Source organism: Hippopotamus amphibius, chromosome 8 (genome assembly GCF_030028045.1).
Source record: "Hippopotamus amphibius kiboko isolate mHipAmp2 chromosome 8, mHipAmp2.hap2, whole genome shotgun sequence".
Lineage (NCBI taxonomy): Eukaryota > Metazoa > Chordata > Mammalia > Artiodactyla > Hippopotamidae > Hippopotamus > Hippopotamus amphibius.
In genome coordinates, this window is record NC_080193.1 from 123,307,488 (window position 1) to 123,327,440 (window position 19,953).

General features: G+C 39.3%; 1 protein-coding gene across 2 annotated transcripts in view; it reads left to right on the plus strand.

The window, feature by feature from the left end:
- Nucleotides 1–19,953, plus strand: part of TTN (titin) — a 269,124-nt gene that overhangs the window by 41,646 nt on the left and 207,525 nt on the right. The window contains exons 41-45 of one of the 2 annotated variants that reach the window (XM_057746296.1): nucleotides 282–566; nucleotides 800–925; nucleotides 5,641–5,829; nucleotides 11,089–11,133; nucleotides 12,229–19,548. In XM_057746296.1, the coding sequence (XP_057602279.1) occupies nucleotides 282–566; nucleotides 800–925; nucleotides 5,641–5,829; nucleotides 11,089–11,133; nucleotides 12,229–18,740 (7,157 nt within the window). In that variant the 3' untranslated portion in view covers nucleotides 18,741–19,548. Of the gene's footprint in view, nucleotides 1–281; nucleotides 567–799; nucleotides 926–5,640; nucleotides 5,830–11,088; nucleotides 11,134–12,228; nucleotides 19,549–19,953 lie in introns of those variants that run through there. The other variant, XM_057746297.1, reaches the window with a different exon arrangement.

Here is a 19,953-nt window from a genome sequence, read left to right on the forward strand (position 1 = left end):
CCTGGACCCCAGCCAGGAAAGGGGTGATCACGTTATATTGAGAAACTCAGTACTTTAACCCCCCCCTCCCCAAATATCAAAAGTATCTCTCTCTACTTAGGGACAAAATTCCAATTTTTTTTTTTCTTCTTTGCACAAAGAACATTCTAAGATTCTGAGGCAAGTAAAGATACTACAACTCCAAAGTTTTGTTTTGGGGTACATAACCACCTGGAAACACATTAATGTCGATTTTCCCGTGCTTGCCTCTGTCTTCATGGGCTGTTTTCTTTTCTTTCCAGCCCCAGAGCCACCCGAAATTCTGCAGGAGCTCCAGCCTGTTACTGTGCAGTCTGGCAAGCCTGCCCGCTTCTGTGCTGTGATATCCGGCAGACCACAGCCCAAAATTTCCTGGTACAAGGAAGAGCAGCTGCTCTCCACTGGTTTCAAGTGCAAATTCCTTCACGATGGGCAAGAGTACACACTTTTGCTCATTGAAGCCTTCCCAGAGGATGCGGCCGTCTACACCTGTGAAGCCAAGAATGACTACGGAGTTGCCGTAACCTCGGCGTCACTCTCTGTGGAAGGTACAAATGCCTCGCTGCTTCTCCGCTTAAAATAAAACCTATGAAATCCCCTTTTGCGTTCTCCCAGGGCATTTAAAAAATAAAACTTGGAGCTCCTAAATGTAGATTGCTACCCAACTTGGAAACTTTGAAAGGGCTCCGCTGCTGGATAAACTAAGAGAAATCAGCATGTTTCACCCCGTGAGATCTGTAGGGTTCCTTAATCCTGACAATCTTGTGGTCCCTTTCTTTAGTTCCAGAAGTTGTGTCTCCCGATCAGGAAATGCCAGTTTATCCTCCTGCCATCGTCACCCCACTTCAGGACACTGTCACTTCTGAGGGACGGCCAGCCCATTTTCAATGCAGAGTTTCTGGAACAGGTAGGTTTACAAGCAAAGGTAGAGTTGTTAATAATTGAAAAGAATGATGTGAGGAAAAGGTTTTCTCACCTTTTCTTCCTTACAAACATCTCTCATGCATAATTTGAAGTTTAATGGACATCTTGCAGAAGACTTACTTGAATTACTGAACTAAGAATTAGATCAGTGTTTTCCACTACTGGACTGTACACATAAACATGGTTAAGGTGATAAATTTTATGTTGAGTTTTTTTAAACTACAATTTAAAAAAAAGAATTATTTTAGTGTTTTTCAATGTTTTAAACTTCAAAAAATGTCATGTTTTCTTTATGATTGTAGTTACACTTTTGTTATCTCTTGAAAAACTTCAACAAAACCTACAATTATTAGATGAATTATAATAGCATCTACATATGTTTTAAAAGAAGAGTCTATTTATATGTAAGGCATTGTTCAGTCTTATGGACAATGCTTGTGTGAAAAGGCATAGTATCCCGTAGTGGACAAAAGTGGGGACATTATGATCAGAGAAGTGGTTTTGAATCTTAGCCTCACTGTGTGACCTTTGGCAAATACATGACTTCTCTGGTTTTCTCTTTCCCTCATGAATAAAGTGAGGATACTGTTGCATTCAGTCTTAGAATGTACGTTTCATGAGGGCAGGAGTTCTGTCTTAGTAATGAGAACCTGATACCTGAAGAGCTTCTAGAAGGACAGCTCTGTGAAAGCAAGGGTGGATCCTTGTCCTAGAATAGCTCCGTACGTAATAGATACTCAATAAGTAACTGTTGATTGGACAAAAGGATGATTAAGTGGCTGATACCAGTGGCTTTGGATCATTATCATGGTTGTTGGGTAACCCACATCAGCACACATCACAGCACCCATCATACAGTAATCCCTCAGCCTGTCAGCAGTTACGATTCTTAATTGGTGCATGTTTCCCAGAACCACCAGCTCCTCCTCACACCTTAGGAGTCTGAGCTTAGTAGAATGAGACAAAATGTTTGGAGCCGTTTGGAACCAGTGATGATTATAGACTAACCTCAGACAGGGACAGGGTAAAGCAACCTTATCCCAAATGAAAATCACCCCCTTATTTTCTTGGCTTTTGTATACCACCTCAAAGAGAAGTTCTCCGAGCTTGGGCATCTCGCAGTACTCCTATTAAGTTTGTTTTGCTTATTGTACTTCTCTCATCAGTTTATGACCCAGTCTCTACTTTGCCAAGAGCCATTTTCTTAAAGGAGTTAGTATTTCGGTTGGCTTTCTATCACCTAATGATTTCCTCCTCTGGGATGGAGATGCTGATCTAGAAACCAAACAGAGCTGTTGATTTTATGAGCATTAATAAAGGATATAAAGCACTCATCGTCATGGCTGGCAAATGACTGGTGCTCAATACATTCATTTTATTACAACCGTTGAGAGGAATTATAGAAACATAAAAGTCTGGTATTGGGTGACCAACACAGATAAATATTGTAGACGTTGTGACTTCAGAGCATGGTATTTGAGAAATGCTAAATATGAAGAAATGAGGACTGATTCAGTAATATCCTGCTAAAATGAAAAGTGCATTTTAATATCAAATTCACTAAAGCCATAATTTATCCATTTATTGAATTTTTAGAGGAAATTTTTCAAATAAATGTATCTGTATGGATAGTGCTTTTTAGTTTATAAGTCATTTTGTAGTTTGTCTTTAAGACGCTGCAGAAATACATTTGAAGCTCTCTACAAGACTCCAGCTGGGGTAGAAAAAGAAAAACATCTTTTCTATGTGACTGATGTCCTCAAATGTTTGAATGGGCTTTATAGATTCATGTGGTCATTGACTCTCGATGTGTGGTAATATTTACACATGAGGTTTTAGCACCCTTCCGCAAACGTGTTTTCTATATGAAAAAAATTAAATTCATTGAATAAAATACCTTTTTAAAATAAAAGCTTGCCAAATCACATCGTTTCATGCCCCTCGGACTGAGAATATTTACACAACTTGCCTTAAGAAAGTAAGTACAGCTCTGCTTTCTACACATTGGAATAAAATATAGTCTGCAGAAGCCCCAGTCTCATGCTTTTGGGAACTCAGGACGTGCTGAAGCAGGGAACATGGTCCTGAGCAATCTGTGGTGCTTTTATAAGTGAAAAATGTTATCTATTGAAGGTCTCTGGTACCACCTACTGGTAGAAGAGAAGTCTGGAAAAGTAGAATTCTAAAACTTGTAATAAAGCCAGCTTTTTGCTAGTGTTCATTCTAGAGATAATGCGTCAGTATCATTTGGCAGCTTACAGAGTGGCCGCTAGCTAAGTGAAATGATAAATAATTAGTTTAGCAGCGAGGAACGCCCATTGTTCATTTAAGCATGTGTTTTGTTTTATTCTCCCAACACGTGTGTTACTCTTATTGAGACAGTACGCTAGGTTCTAGGGAGGCCTTGACCTGTCTCTTGCCTTCGTGGAGCTCAGTGTGTAGGCGAGGAGAGACGTGAGTGCACGGCTAGATCCCAAGGTTGTAAGTGCCGTAAAAGCCCATCTACTCAGTGCTCTCTGTCTGGGAGACAGTTGGAGAAAGATGTCGGGACTGAATATGGAAGAATTAATAGGCTCTTTGAGCACAGTGGTGCTGCCGGCCGAGAATGACATTTGCAGAGTCATAGAAGCTTTCCAGAACACTTCATGTGCTGCCCACCCGTGGTTGAAGTATGGTTGGAAAGTGAGCAAGAGGCTAGAAAAGAAGGCAAGGGCCGGATCCTAACCTGTTGGTATCCTGTGCTCAGGACTTTAGATGTTATCTTCTTTACTTTGGGGAGCCCCTGAGAGATTTTTAAAGCCCTGCGTAACATGATCAGGTTTGCTTTTCAGAAGCAACACTCTGATAAGGAAAGGAGGAATGGACAGATGTGGGAGAGGAGACTGGAGGCAAGGGAGCAGCAGAGAGGCTGTCATATCATGATAGGCTTGGGAAGTGTTGACAACTAAGAGAGTCAGGAGAAAGAAGGGGGTAGATTATGCAAGAGTCTAGAGGTAGAATGAACAAGACTCGGGGACCAAATACAATGAAATGGTGGGGGGTGAGGAGCAGGGGCGGTGGGGTGGCCTCACAGAAGCCATGAGAGGCCAGTGACTGACACAGATAGTGGCAGCCCAGCCAGAAGCACCAAGTCCATTACCAAGACAGGTCTTGCCCTTTAGCTCGTTTATTGTTGGTAATTCATGCCTGTCCTCCTGCTTCGTTCAGTTCACCAAAGGAAGGCGTTGTCAGGAAGAATAAGCAGGGAACCTTGTGAGGGAGAGAGTACCAAACTCTCCATCCTTCCCTTTCCAGTGAGGATTAAACAAACAAACTGAGTATTTGTAGGATGGCTTTTACATCTCATGTGATGGTGTTACTTTTATATCTTATGTTCCTGTTTATTTGGCAAGTTATTGAAGGCACTGCTGATCCCTTGTGAAATTGTTAGACGTTCTCGCTTTAATGACTGACTTGTGCCTGTGGTTTATAAAGCCCTTTCCTCTGTGTATGTCACTGAATTCACACAGCAATTTTATAGCCCATGAATTATTATGCATCTTATTTTACAAATGAGAAGACTGGTCCAGAGAGATTAACTGACATGTCTAAGGTCATGCAGCTGGTAAACTATAGTGTCAAGATTCCATTTCCTACCTTGCCTTGCTACCTAAGGAAGTGAAAAGATTTGTTTCTTTAAAATGGGAACTTGTAGTTCATAAACAACTACCCTAGTGGGAAGGGGGGAACCTTCATAAACCAATATTTATGCAAAAATGCAAATAAATCCTAGATGATTGGACTATTAGAAGATCCCCATGGGTGGTATTGAGATAAGGAAGTAATATAGTGACCACATTCCAAAAACAAGATGGCTTTTGATTTTTGGCTTTTAAAACAAGTAACTACATTTGAATCCACACCTGACTTTCAGGGTTATTGCTTTAATGGAATTATAATATTTTTTAAAGTGTACACCATCTTAAACTATAACAACATAATAATCTGTTATTTTATCCTTGATTTTGGATTTTTATTTTCTCTCATTTTAAGATGGTTCAAATCCTTGTGTGGAAGTAGCTAGTTTTATTATTATTTATTATTACTGCTACTTTTTAAAAAGCCACATATATCTAAGATACCCAAGTTCCATGACTCTTTCCGTTTTAAAAATTATTTTCTGTTGTGCTGAGACCTTCCAGTGCTTGCCTATTGGTAACAAAATAATAGAGTTTTTATTTTTCTTCATCCTTTAAGGGTGTCTCTTTTAGACTTTATGGAATTTTGATCTTCTCAGCTCTATTTTTGCTGGATCTTTCCGCCGAATCGAGTGCAGATTTTCCTCACTTCCTGTCTCAGTAGGCAAACCCTTTATGATGACTGTTTCTCAGGACAGTCTTTTTCTCAAGGTCACTGAATATATCAAAACCTCATCTTTGCTTTCATAGCATGACATGCAAATGGTTAAAAAGAATATAAGTAGAATCGTAAAATTCTAAACATTATAACCTGTCTATAAGTTGGGTTTTTCTAGAATCATGTTTCCTTCCTAAAAATGAAAAGAAATCATGTAAGATCAGATGTGACATGACTAAAAGTATAATGTTATTTAGATAAATATAAAATTAGTCACTGATATAGTCAATATTGTGTTTGCAGGTAAATAAAAATATCCACTCGTTCCAGTGATTTAAAGATCCTTTTCCTTTTATGTTACAGATCTAAAAGTGTCTTGGTACAGCAAAGACAAGAAAATCAAGCCATCTCGGTTCTTTAAAATGACTCAGTTTGAAGACACGTACCAACTGGAAATCGCTGAAGCTTTTCCAGAAGATGAAGGAACTTATACTTTTGTTGCTAGTAATGCTGTAGGTCAAGTATCAAGCACAGCCACTTTGAGACTGGAAGGTACAGTAAAACTACTTTCAGAACCACATTTAAATATAGATCTAATCTCACAATGTCAGTAACAATCACTCAGGATTTCATGTAAATCATCATTGGTCCTACCATTCTCTTGATGCAACTAATTGTTTCCATGTTTATGTGACGGTCTCGCTTTTCAGTTAGCCCTTCTCATTATGAATCACAAACCATCATTTTTTATTTTGCCCTGCTTATCACCATAGCATTTTGTGATATATTGCTCTCATCACCAGCTTTCGTGCTTCCTGATCAGCATGTATCAGAATGGGGAGAAATATGCTCAAGAAATAGGTAGATTTGTTTTCTCATCTGGCTAGGATGAAAATTCTAAAAAAAAATTTTTAAATCTAAGTCTGTTACCATCCCACCATTGTATCAACACAATTCTGATTTCACAGAAGCTACAGTGGATGATTTCAGGTCTGTACATCAGCTGGATGTGTTTACAGTCATTCAAAGAATGCCTGAGGGTTGAGGGGCTCAGTTCTAAGATGGTTTAACATTTCTGTTACTTGGGGCTCTTAAAATGCAATCAGAAACACTTCCTCAGTATCGGGGCGGGTGGGCACTTTGATTCAAAGAATGAAGCAGTATTTTTATATAATCAGGCTATTTTTCCTGAGCTAAATTAGTCTCTATAATATTAAGCATATGCAAATAACATGAAGATTTAGGGAAACTTTTGCTTTTTTCCTTGATTTTAAACACTTATTTTAATAACCAGAGGTTTTCTTAATAATCAACGTAATGTGGTTTACAAAAAAGAAAAGCTGGTTTTATGACCAGAGGGGAAAAAAATAACAGAAAACAAGAATACCTAAACTGAATTGCATACTCCACTACTGCCTTGATGAACTACACAGCGAAGTTCCTTAGACTGTTTATGTCTCAGCATGTTTGTCTGGAAAATGGAAGGGAACTTGTGTGACTTTGAATCAATGTGTGTATGTAGTAACATACATTGACAGGGCATCATGATTGGTCTGGATTCTAGTTCCCCATTGAATTTTGCAGCAGATCTGTAGACAACTCCCAGTGAGTTCTGGTTTCAATGCAGGGTAAGACATTAAAGGTTGGCATGCTTCTTTTCAGGATTTAGCAAACTTGAAGAAGTTACATCCAGCTCTCAATGGCATGTCTCTTCATCAGTTTCATTTAAGAAGGAGCCCCTTGGCCAAAAGCCCATCTTCATCCAGCCTCTATCAAGCCTCAGGGTGCACAGCGGGGAGACAGTCAGATTTCATGCCAGGGTTTCTGGCATTCCCAAGCCAGAAATCCAGTGGTTTCATAACCAGCAGCCAATGCTACCAACAAGAGATGTAGTTTTCCATTTTGAGGAGTCCACAGGCTTGGCTTTAATGCTTATAGTTGATGCTTACTCAGAGCATGCCGGGCAGTACTCTTGCAAAGCGGCCAATAATGCTGGGGAAGCCACATGTGCAGCTACACTCACAGTGACTCTAAAAGGTAAAGAGAACCCGGCTTGCTTCAAAGGCTTTGATCGGCTGCATCCCTCCTACTCCCACTGCTACTAATGAGAGTCTCTGCTGTGTGTCTCGGTGCATATTGTGGTCGGTCCATAGTTTACTAACAAAGTAACACCCAGGTCCCCCGAAGTCCTCAATTGTGGTTTAACCAATGTACTTTAAATCTCACTGAAGTATGTGTTCCGGGCATTGCACTAGTTATTGTTTGGTTAGGTATCAACTTTACTTGACATTTTTACTTTTCTAAACAACGTATCATTACATCATTAATGATCTATTTGCTACATATTTTTGATAAAGTATATGGTGGAGGGAGGACAAATGATATCCTAAATAGAGTCAGAAGAAAAGAGAAAGTGGCTATGTCTTTCTGGGTAGCTGCAATGGCAACCGAAGGAAGGAAGCAGATAGTGTATAGCATCCACATGAGCCTTCATCATCCATCTATCACTGGATCCCTGCGAATGAATTTTCTTTTGTGTGATCCTGACATCCTGGAGCACACTGCCTCTGGCATGCTGCTTCCAAGTGACAGTGACGTCTTTCATCTTCATCCTCTGTGCCATTTTATGTTACTAACCTAGCCAAGTGACAAAGTTTAGATCTTAATATTCTTTTCTTTTTCTTGTCACTTGATCGTACAGTGCAAGCCCTAGCTAGGCAAGTTCTGGGAAAGATGTAAGAGAGTCCACCAAGTCCCAGGCAGTGGCAGATTCCTTTCACAAAGCAGGAGAGCAAAATATCCCAAAGCAATATTAAGTCATTTCAAGGATCATCAAATAAATTTCAGGTTTTTGAAAGTCTGTCTCAAAGTTCCACCCACACAGCTGCATCCATTCAAGATGTAGAGTTGCACCATACTGCATCCCTTCACAAATTGCAGAAAGCTCTGAGTTATCTAAGAAATGTGCTGACGAACCAATGGATGACGCACCAAGGATTCTCCTGCATCTTCAGGGCCTCTCTGTAAAGTGTGGCGACACGATTCAATTCCTCTGTGTTTTAGAAGATGAATCTTCCATTGACGTAACCTGAACTCATGAAGGTGTAAAGATAGAGGAGTCTAAGAGAGTGAAGTAGTCACAAAATGGAAATACTCAGTTACTTACCATATGTAATGTTCAGCTGGTAGACCAAGGATTGTACATCTGTGTTGTACACAATGAGTACGTAGAGAAGACAACATCAGCAGTACTAAGAGTAGAAGGTGGTTATTTGATTTTTAGCTCTGACTTGCTTCATTTCATCCTCATCACTTTATGCAGCTTTTCCATCATGCAAATTGAATCAATGAATATATTAATTAGAATGTCCTCAAATTAGCACTCTCTCCATAAATGACTTATGAAAGTCAGCCAAAGTCGTTGGCCAAACTAATGAACATGTAACTTTCCAGTCTAGAGTCAAGGAAGTTTAACTTTCAAATCTAAGTTCAGGAAGTTAAGGTTTGTTTCACATGTGCTGTTTTTTCTAATGTTTATCAAATGGGCCATCAAGTATTATAGTTCATCAAATGGGCCATCAAGTGTTATAGTTCATCAAGTGCTTATTGAGTATTTATTATTGTGCCTGGCACTGTGTGGACCAAAATTAGTAGTCTTTAGATATTTCTCAGTAAATGCTGCTGCTTTACAGTCTCAGATCCTCCCAGAATTGTAGAATTATCTCATGCAAGATCATTATTTTTGTTGGTATTGCGCTTGATTCACCACTGGTGTCTGGAAGGGCACGAATATATTCGTCTGGGGAAAGGACAACTTCTTCCTTTCATCCATGGACTTTCTTCTTTGATGCTGATGAAATGGGAAAATTATTCTTCAGATCCTAGAAGCCTGTGCTGTGTGTCTGCAGCAAAGGACCTTCATTGAATCCCATGGAGGGAAGCTGGTGGAAGAAGTTTGGACATATCCAGGGGTCTGTGGAGAGCTGTGGCCTCTAGTTCTTCCCTGATCTGGCCACATTATTGTTGAGGCATTAGAGATGAACAGGGGCCAATATAGTGCTATGTGCATAGCCATCTCTGCACTGAATTTTGAAATAGATTTATTAATTCACTTAATGTATCTGCATTCCTCACCAAAAGGAGAATTTTTTTTTCTTAATCTGACATTTTGGTCTACAGCTATTTCTGATTAATTTCCAAAGCCTAAGAAAGAAATAGCTCAAGAACTGAGGTCTAAGGATGCAAATGGGATGAAAATTAGGTGGAAAATTCCACCATCTGGAACGTTGACCCTCAGTTTCACCATAGCTGCTGGCTAGCACAGCAATCACACAAGTAACTATCTATCTGGAGGTGTTGTCTACAAGTCATGTAGGTGACAACTGTGACAGTTTCTGCAGCAAGAGAATTGGGAGCTGGCTGTGTTATGGAGGTCAGAGAAATGTAGGTCTTTCAAGTTGCCTCCTAAAGAACCTGGTGCCATAGGACAGTGCCTGATCATCGTGTCCCCAGAGTGGATTTGAGCTGGACATTTTTTGCCTCAGGATTTCCAGGACACTCAGTTCCAACCAATTATATTATTAAAATGTTCTTGGGATGTGAGCATTCTTTTTCCCTTGGGAAGTCCAGACTGCCTTACTTAAGAAAGTTGGACGATAAGCCACTTTTAAGTGTTTAAAGAGTGAAGGATCAGGCACAGTTAATCTAATATAGGCCAGTCTTTATCTGTTCCTCTTTTATTTTGGCCTAATAATCATAGGCTAGTTATCTATGGAAATCAGGTAGGAATGTGAACCCCCATAAGTGTGTTTGAGTAGGGTGCTTATGTGCATAGAGATACCTTAGTTTGGGGGCTAACACGCTGCTTTCCCTCTCATCCTAATGACATTCCATCTTCTCTAAATGCCGCGTGTTTTACTCTTACAAACACAGCTAATTTATTCCTTCTCTGAACTTTATTCTTACCTAACAAAAGAATTGTAAACCAGAGCACTTACCAAAATTACCCTTGGTTCAGACACTGAAAGTATTAAAACACTCAAAGAGTCCCAAATTAAAATAAGCCATGAAGTAAAGACAGCATCGTCAAAGAAAACACCAAGTTTGTTAGGAACTTCATGCCAAAGACCACAAGGAACTGAGAAGCCAGGGCGGCAAGCACACTGACTTGTGTCACGTGGACGGGAGAATGAGAGTGGTACCTGGGCCTCCGCTTTCTCCAGAAGCCACCCCAGAGACGATTGTGTCTAAAGGCTGTGACTTTTCCTTATGTTCAATAAAGGCAATTTTGAGTTGAGGACTCTTTGTTTTTCTCTTTAACATATAATTGGACTTTGTGTAAAGTTTTTGAGGTGGTTCAAATCAAAGGAGTATTTACTAGCAGAAAACTCAATTCTGTAGGGAAAGCTGAGAACAGCCCTCAGTTAAAAGTGATGTTAGAAGATGCATGTTCCTTCTAAATGTGATTTCGTCTCCTAGCAAGTATTCGGTCAATAAGACATTAAAAAAGAACTATTCCTTTAGTTTGTGGATTGCTTTTCTCAATGCATGTAAAAGGCATGGGGGATTATAGGGCTAAAAGTGGAAATTTCATAGAGAACTTAAAATAAAAATGTTTTAAAATCTTTCTGTCATCATTGTCATGTACTTTATCAGCTCATTGATTTGTTTGGCATGGATTTTGGGGGGTGCATTCAGGGGATGTAGTTTTCTATTATTATAATAAAGAGAAAATTGTAATTGTATGAATCATGAATTGAGGCAGAAAGTATATGGAATTAATCATGAAAATCTCTTGTTTTTCCTTCTTAGCTCCTGAATCAATGTTGCATGAGCAGATTGAGATGGAGATGAAAGGTATTTTTATATTGAATGTGAGATTTAAATAGAAATTCTGAAGGATTAATAGAATCCTTGAGCTGCCTTCTGTTAGTATTATTGAGAAAAAATGACATAGATGTACAAATATATCTCTTAGAGTATATATTACTATGTCGCATGCCTGATTTAATATGCTGATGGTTACATGCATTTCACAGTAATTTGTTTTATGGTAATTTAAAATCTCGTATTTAAAATTTATTAGCCGTAATCAACTTTATGTTTGCAGCCATTTTCCAAAGCGTGTATGAGAAAAGATTGTCACCTTAATGCATGAAATCATGAAGTAGAAGTTTGTTTTCAAAATCACAGTGAATTAAATTGAACAATAGACAATAACCTAGCTATCATTCTCAGAATGCAACATCATGAATGAATTATGGTTGAAATGCTTTCTTATTTAGGGTGTGTGAAAATGTTACATTCCCATTCTGGTCTACACTTCACACACATACATCATTTTAACATTGATATGTCTCTTACACTGGCTTGCAGATAGCTGCCTTACGTGATCCTTATTGCCTGCTTTTCCTTGCATAACATCGTGACTTTATGGCTGTATTAGTTCGAATAAACGCCTTCTCATTTTATTTTATTTTAGCTAATTATTTATGGTTATAGTTCTCACATATATTTTTAAGTAGTTAATTCTCCAAAAATACAATCATTTAATCTACAATCAAAAGGATCAGAAAGGGCGTTTATTCCACTCTCTGCAAGTCAGGTAAGATTTTTCTCTTAGCCATCAAAAGAACAAAGTTTTCCTACTCTCAAAACAAATATGCACAGGAACATGTTATTTTGAAATGCATTTTTGCTTGTTCAAGAAGAAATTTCAGCAGTTTGAAGAAAAGACCAGACAACGAACGATTTTCGTGTCAGAATCTTTTAAACAGAGCATGGTGGTGCGTTTATTCGAACAAATATGGTGAGTGAATTTTTTTTCATGGATTTGTGAGAATCTGTAGCATGCACTTTATTTCATTTCCTAGTTTGCAATTCCATTTTTTTTCAACTTTTTCAAATACTATGGAAAATAGTAAAATGCTTTATAATTGAACTTTTTTCCAGAATTGTTCTCCGAGGAAGAATCTGAGCATTCAGAAAGAGAGACCCGTGATGCCTTCTCAGATTCTGAAGACATAGACCACAGCTCCATGGCTGCTAAAAGATATGCAAGTAGAATATCATCTACAAGCTCCTGGCCTGAATACTTCAAGCCTTCTTTTACCCAAAAACTTATGTTTAAATATGTTTTAGAGGGTGACCCTGTTGTTTTTACATGTAGATTAATTGCCTGTCCAACTCCAGAAATGACTTGGTTTCACAACAATCAACCTATTCCAACAGGTCTTCGACGGGTTATAAAAACAGAGAGTGATTTACATCACCACTCTTCCAGCTTAGAAGTTAGAAGGGTCCAAGACAGAGATTCTGGAAGTTATAGATTATTAGCAATTAATAGTGAAGGGTCTGCTGAATCCACTGCATCCTTACTTGTTATTCACAAAGGGCAAGATGGGAAATACTTAGAATTTCTGAAAAGGGCAGAACAGACGCATAGAAATGTGGAGGCTTTAGTTGAAAGGAGAGAAGATAGGTTAAGGGTTGACCTGAGGTTTACTGGCTCTCCCTTTAACAAGAAACAAGACGCAGAACAACAGGGAATGATGCGAACTATACACTTTAAGACAGTAAGTCCCGGCAGGAAAACAGACTTAATGTATGATGAGGAATATTTAGAAAGTAAATCTGACATAAGGGGATGGCTTAATATAGGTGAAAGTTTCCTGGATGAGGAGACCAAAATGAAGTTGCAGCGTTTACGGGAGGCTAGAAAACTGTTAATGGAGAAAAAGAAATTGTCTCTGTTAGATATGTCATCTGAAATAAGTTCAAGCACTTTGAGAAGTGAAGATAGTGATAAAGACGTTCTGTTCTCTAGAGAGGAAATAAAGAACAGGTCTTTATCCGATCTAGCTGACCATAGGCATGAGGTAGATAATTCAGCTGAGGGTATCGTCCAAGATCCACAGGTCCCTCCTAATCTAATGGATCAAAATGTAGACTCTGGAGAACCTCCCACAAGCTTTCAAACTACTGTTGAAGAGGAAATTCTCCAAACTGAAATAAGAATGAGCCAAGAGGCATTTCTAAGAGAAAGTCCATCAAGAGACCACTTATATGGTAGGATTCTAGTAAATGAGAATATCCAAGCAAAAGAAGAACTTGAAGAAATCATGACCCAAACTGAAATTGTAGAGTCATCTAAAGGTATCATGAATGTAAGTAAGAATGAGGAAGTATACGAGACCCCTGGCGGGGTGTCTCACGTCACTATACCATACACCAGTGAATCTTTTGGTGCAGTTGTAAATATTCAAGAAAGTGAAGCATCAGATATTGAAAGAATAAGAAAAAATGATTTGAGAGCATTACAACACTCCACTTTCACAAAAGTCGATGAATTCAAAACTGAACAGGAAGAAGAAAACATAGGATCTTCTGAAAATTCTTTCCAAAACCGTCCACAACATTGCCCACCTTCATTTCTTCAAGAAACTGAATCTCAAGAAGTTGAGGAAGGTGACAGTTGTGAATTCGTGTGTCATTTTCAAGGCTATCCTCAACCCATAGTGACATGGTATAACAATGATATACCAGTCCCACGTAATCGCGGGTTTATCATTCAGACCTTTGAAAACTATTCAACATTAACCTTCCCTTCTGTCCATCCTCAAAATGAAGGTTTCATTACCTGTGTGCTATTTAACCGATACGGAACTGTGAAAACAACTGGTGTGCTTAAAGTGAAGTCGAAACAGAGGCGTGATGTTGAAACATGCAGGGTCCCACTGTTGCATGACTACACTGATGAGGAAGAGGAGCTGACGCTGGTGTTTGACCAAGCAAAAGGCGTTCCTCCATCTTTGAGACAAGAGAGCCAAACAAACCTCCAGGTGTTAAAAACTAACCCACCGGTTCCTCCCTCTGCAGACGTGGAATTGCTTTCCTTTCCTGTAGAAATTCAGATAACGGCAGCTACTCCTACCCCAGAACAGGATAAAGAGTCAAGAGAGTTGTTTCAGCTGGAGGAGTTGGAGCCTAAAGCAACACTTCAAGATGAGGCTGCTCGGTCACCAAAACACAAATTTATCTTTTCGTCTGATATTACCAACGAGCCGCCAGAAGTGTTACAAGAGATGCCAAAGTGTGCCAGGTGTAGAGAAGGGGATTCCATAGTCCTTGAATGTTTACTGACTGGTGAGCCTAAACCAGCTGTGACATGGTTCCACAACGGAGACCTTTTAAGGCAGAACCAGAAGTTCCAGTTTGAAGAAGTTAATTGTAGCCACAGGTTATATATTAATGATGTTAATTCTCGAGATTCTGGAAAATATAAATGCATTGCTGAAAACAATTCAGGAATAGTTGAGAGTGTTTCAGATCTAACAGTGGAACCTGTCACTCACAGGGAATATAGTCAATTAGAAAATGTGGGTGGAATTTATGCCAAATATTCCAAAGATCAACACATTCAGGGAGAATCTGTAAAGGCACATTTTTATGATTATCCAGCTTGTCCTTTTACTCCCCAACCCAATATAAAAGAATATTCTGTAAGAGAATATTTTCAAAGCCTTGAGACAGTTGTGCACATAGACCAGAAAGGCCAGGTTTCCTGCACATCTTCCAGAGAAAAACTGCCTGTATTCATGCAGGGTGCTTCTAGATCCCTAACAATCAACAAGCCTCTCCGAGCTGAACTGCTGCAACGTCAGGATGAAGAGAGAGAGGAACACATAAATGAAAAATCAAAGCTACACCAAGCAGAGGGGACTGTTTATCCACTTGTTGATGCTTTCAGTGAAGTTAAAATTAGGAAAGAGGTAAGAAATGATTTTGGAAATCTCAGTGTACCAGAAAGGGAAAATGTGCAAGAATATGCCCAAAGTGACTATTTATCAAATATCCACTCTGAGAGAACTTCTGATAGTTACAATACAAAAGAATCACCCGTCATTGTATACGAAGAACCCTTTGCTGAAGAGAAATACTACCCAGGAAAAACGGTGAGGCATAGAGTCATTGCATTTGAAAAGTTACAACACATAGAAAAAGGCATTCTAGAAAAGAGACCTACCAAGAAATCATTTGTGAATCCTCCTCAAAAGAAACTTGATGACAAAGACTTTCCATTAAAGCAAAGAGAATCGAGATCAAGTAACCTAAACACAAATATGCATCAGGCAGAGGAAATGTCTCCAAGCACTGAACAGGATTCATCTAACATTGTAATGAGTTTACAGTGGCTTTCTTCTCAAACTCATAAGGAATTTGAATTACAAGAGGGGGAACAACAGAAGGAAGTAGGTCTTATCGGTCAGTCTGCAGTTTCTGAAAGGGCTGAACATGCAGCACCAGTTACATTTGACCTAAAGCAATTTCATGCTCAAACAGAAAGTGCAGATGTAAAATTTCAAGTTAAACTAGATAATGATCAACCAGAAGCAGGTTATTTTCAAACCCAGCATCCTGCTTCTGAAACAACTGATGCTGAGAACATTGTATTTAATCTAAGACAAATGTATTCTCATTTAGGAGACCCAGCTAAGGAGTTTCAAGAGCAAGAAACTAGGCAAAAGCAGGAAACACCATATACAGAGGAAGTTCTGGGCACTGAAACATTACAGTCTGATACACAGAATGCCTCTCAAAGCCTGCACAGTAACATATTTACCAATCCAAAGATTTCTTCCAGTAAGGAGTTTTTAGATAGAACTGTGAGGGAGAAAAGTGGTAGTGATGAAAATGCCTTTTCTTTGGAAAAACATATGCATGAACAAAATTTAGAAAATTTAAATACTGATATTTCTCTTAAAACTTTTTCGGAAGAGATCCATAGTGAATCGAGTGCCCTATTTCAGACCTCATCTGCCGATGTAGGAGAAACTGATATTTCTGAGAAAAATGGAGACAGGAGTTTCATTTCACATTTGAAAAAAGTAGCACGTGAGGAAAAGCTTTTAAAGGTTTGTGAAAAGGAGGAAGAACATGTTTTGGAACCAGAGTTGGTGTCATTTCAAAAGCAGGCTGGAGGGACACAGGTGTATGCCACTGGAATTTTGGGAGACCACACAGGTGGTGTTCAGGAAGCAGACACACTCCACAGAAAAATTTCCTTGAGTCCGTGCTCTCCATTCCTGATGACTGAGGGACAGCAGAATCCAAATGAACAAATGAGTGAAAAAATGGATGCTCCTGGAAAAGAAAAATGTTATGAAGAAATTCAAGTTCAGAATGAAACGTCTTTCTCCACTACTGAAAGAGAAAAGATAGAAACTTGTTTTTCTGAAAGTCCTCCCAAGTTGGATGAGGCACATACAATGGAGGTCCTGGAACCTGAACCTTCCCTAATACAGTACTTACTTGCTGCTGGAAAGTGTCAAGTTCCTGAGACTAGAGACACCAAGCACAAGGCAGAACCTGTCCAGAGTGAATCAGTTGCATCAATGGAGGTTGAAGAAGTAACTTTCAACACTGTGTATGAGTATTACAACCAACAACAGGAATCACTGGGACGCCCATTTTCTCCTGAATCTGATGTTTCCATTGACGTGGGAAGTACAAGCAGTGAAGAAATCTCTGAGCTAGATCAGTTTTATACCCCACCATCCTCTGTTGAACATTTTGAAACTCCAAAGTCTCCTGATTCGTATCTTATTCCTTTAGATACAACTGAAAAATCCCCAGCCAGTTTAAGAGAGAAGACTATTGAAAGAACCACACCTTCAGAGGAAGCTAGTGAAAGGTACTCAACACCTTCGGAAGGCGAGGGAGCAGAAAGATATTCCACACCCCCAGGAGAGACCCTGGAGAGATATTCCACACCTCCAGGAGAGACCCTGGAGAGATACTCCACACCTCCGGGAGAGACCTTAGAGAGATATTCCACACCTCCTGGAGAGACGCTGGAGAGATACTCCACACCCCCAGGAGAGACCCTGGAGAGATACTCCACACCTCCTGGAGAGAACTTAGAGAGATATTCCACGCCCCCAGGGGAGACGCTAGAGAGATATTCTACACCTTTAGGAGGAGAAACAGCTGAAAGATTTTCTATTCCTACTGGAGGACCAAACCCCACTGGAAACTTTAAAAGGTGCCCATCAAAACTGGAAAGGGAGGACAGCCTGTCAAGCGAGCATTTCCACACGCCTACAGAAGAGAGGAGCTCGGCTTATGAATTACGGCGTTCTGACTCCTTTGGCACACCCAGTGAAGCCATTGAACCAAAAGACAATGAAATGCCTCCATCTTTTATTGAACCTCTGACCAAAAGGAAGATCTATGAAAACACAACCTTGGGCTTCATTGTTGAAGTCGAGGGCCTTCCAGTTCCTGGTGTGAAATGGTATCGAAATAAATCTTTGCTAGAGCCAGACAAAAGAATCAAAATAGAAAGGGTGGGTAATGTGTGTTGTTTAGAAATTGCTAACATTCAAAAAGGAGAGGGAGGAGAGTACATGTGCCACGCTGTAAACATCATAGGGGAAGCAAAGAGCTTTGCACATGTAGACATTGTGCCCCAAAAAGAGAGAGCAGTGGCGCTCCCACCTCCAGTAACACATCAGCATGTCATGGAGTTCGATATGGAAAACACTGCATCATCAAGGACCCCTTCTCCTCAAGAAATTGTCCTAGAAGTTGAATTAAGTGAAAAAGATGTCAAAGAATTTGAGAAGCAAGTGAAAATAGTCACAGTTCCTGAATTTACTCCCGATCATAAAGGCATGGTTGTGAGTCTGGATGTTCTCCCGTTGAATTTAGCAGAACCAAGTATGGCTTCAAGGCAGGAGGAAGACAAAGATTTAAAGATTGACTTAGAAGTATTTGAAATGCCTCCTCGCTTTATAATGCCTATGTGTGATTTTAGACTTCCAGAAAACTCAGACGCTGTGTTCAAATGTTCAGTCATAGGCATCCCAACTCCCGAAGTGAAATGGTATAAAGAATATATGTGTATTGAGCCAGATGATGTTAAATATGTGATTAGTGAGGAGAAGGGAAGTCACACCCTTAGGATTCACAACGTCTGTCTTTCCGATAGCGCGACGTACAGGTGCAGAGCTGTGAATTGCGTAGGGGAGGCTATCTGCCGGGGTGTCCTCACCATGGGAGATTCTGAAACGTTGGCTCTGATGTCAAAGAAAAGTAAAGTGACGTTAAGCAGTGTGAAGGAAGAATTAGTCTTAAAGAGCACGTATTCAGACAGCTTTTTTGAATTTCAGGTGGTGGAAGGGCCTCCCAGGTTTATCAAAGGTATCTCTGACTGTTCTGCACCGTTAGGTACAGCAGCTTATTTCCAGTGTTTAGTCCGTGGCTCTCCGAGGCCCACCGTTTACTGGTACAAAGATGGGAAATTGGTGCAAGGAACGAGGTTCAGTGCCGAGGAAAGAGGCATAGGGTTCCACAACCTGTTCATAACAGGCTTAGTGAAGGAGGACGAAGGTGAGTATAGGTGTGTAGCTACGAACAAATCAGGCATGGCTGAGGCCTGTGCAGTGCTCACCCTAATTTAAAGTTCCTCGTGCAGTGTGTTAGTGCCTCCATAATGAGAAGAACTGACTTGAGTGCATTCACATTTCCCAAATTATGTAGGTCTAGTACGTCTCCAAATACGTCTACTCTGAACACATTACATTGAAAAACCCCTGGGAAAACAGTTTCTCTACGTGGAAATCTCATGTTTGTAATACATGTAAATATTCTGTTATCTAAACTGTGGAATCATCACCTGTATCAGTTCTGCTGTGAATCACTGAACACTATTAAACATCTCCTTGGCTACCTAATTGTTGGTACTTCTGCTTTACCCTCCCTTCCGCCTCCATAAAGCGTTTCAGCAGAAGGCATTCTCTTTTAGCAGATAAACTGTATACGTAAAGTAAAATGTGAAATGGAAGACCATGTCAGATGAGCACACAGACAAATCAGTAAGGTAAAATCTCTTTGCTCTGAGTATACATCATTTTTGAAATAACGCTTTTGCATCCAAATACATGGTTATTTACTCAGACTTTGAATAAACCAAACAGCAACAGAAACTAGCTTTGCCCAATTGGTAACTAACTCTATATTCTGTTTTACCTTGCAATCTTAATATTTATTTTTAGCTCTTTAAAAATATTTTCATTATTAATATCCCCCTTCTTAAGTGTTTTAACTCTTGCTGGTTTTGTGGGGACCAATGGTACTCTCTTGGTGGGTAGAGTTCACCTAGACATCTGCAGAATATGCAAATAAATATCTTGCCACTTTTGGAACTACCTCATTTTCTCAATTTTTGAGATAGCATTAAGTGTAAAATGCAATATTAATTTGACACTGGCCTGGTGGTGGGGAGAAACTATGTATTACATTTATATATAAATTTTAAACTACAGTACAATTTCAGAATCTTTAAAATTAGAAAAAGAAGGTGGTACATCTTTAGTACTGAGGCAATATGGTAATTCCTATTTTAGATTATATACAAATAATAAGATGATTAGCTTTCCTATCATTTTCTCTGCATTTTATTTTTAAAACGAACTAGAAATTAGTAAGCATTCAAATTTAAGATGTATAAACATATGTTTCTAAGGTGGCTTTTTTTGGTTTTTTTAAATTATAATTATAGGAAATTCACAAAATCCTTAATGTACCTGTGTGCCACTGTGAATTAAATCTTCTTGTATAAGATGTAATAAATATAAAGAAATTTAGTTTTCTTATCTGAAAATGAAGGGTTAG